This window comes from Penaeus monodon, chromosome 22 (genome assembly GCF_015228065.2).
Source record: "Penaeus monodon isolate SGIC_2016 chromosome 22, NSTDA_Pmon_1, whole genome shotgun sequence".
Classification (NCBI taxonomy): Eukaryota; Metazoa; Arthropoda; class Malacostraca; order Decapoda; family Penaeidae; genus Penaeus; species Penaeus monodon.
In genome coordinates, this window is record NC_051407.1 from 20,652,247 (window position 1) to 20,652,916 (window position 670).

The window sequence follows — 670 nt, forward strand, 5'->3', positions numbered from 1 at the left end:
CATAATCTCAGTATATTTATTTCTTACATACCTACAATGCAAATCTCAGTTTCTATTTCTTACATACGGTTTCTTTTGAGGTAAATTTGCCTTTGTTATGCATAGCTTATATCTGAATTCTATCTGGCATCTGAATATTTAACGACTGTGCAACTTTGCTCGTTAAAGGAAAACGCTTGACTCCTTCCCCGCCCACACTCCCTCCCCGCCCACACTCCCTCCCCACCCACACTCCCTCTACACCCACACTCCTGCCCACACTCCCTCCCCGCCCACACTCCCGACCACACTCCCTCTACACCCACACTCCTGTCCACACTCCCTCCCCGCCCACACTCCTGCCCACACTCCCGCCCACACTCCCTCCCCGACCACACTCCCTCTACACCCACACTCCTGCCCACACTCCCTCCCCGCCCACACTCCCTCCCCGCCCACACTCCCGCCCACACTCCCTCTACACCCACACTCCTACCCACACTCCCTCCCCGCCCACACTCCCGCCCACACTCCCTCCCCGACCACACTCCCTCCCCGTCCACACTCTCGCCCACACTCCTGCCCACACTCCCTCCCCGCCCACACTCCCTCCCCGCCCACACTCCCCCGCCCACACTCCACAGCTTCCTCCCACAAGGACGCACAGGCACGCACGCACACATATTTTCCC

General features: G+C 58.8%; 1 protein-coding gene across 1 annotated transcript in view; it reads left to right on the forward strand.

Annotated features, from left to right (window-relative positions):
• Positions 1-670, forward strand: part of LOC119587353 (extensin-like) — a 21,076-nt gene that overhangs the window by 6,062 nt on the left and 14,344 nt on the right. The window contains exon 2 of the mRNA XM_037936098.1: positions 169-646. Within this exon, the coding sequence (XP_037792026.1) occupies positions 169-646 (478 nt within the window). The remainder of the gene's footprint in view (positions 1-168; positions 647-670) is intronic.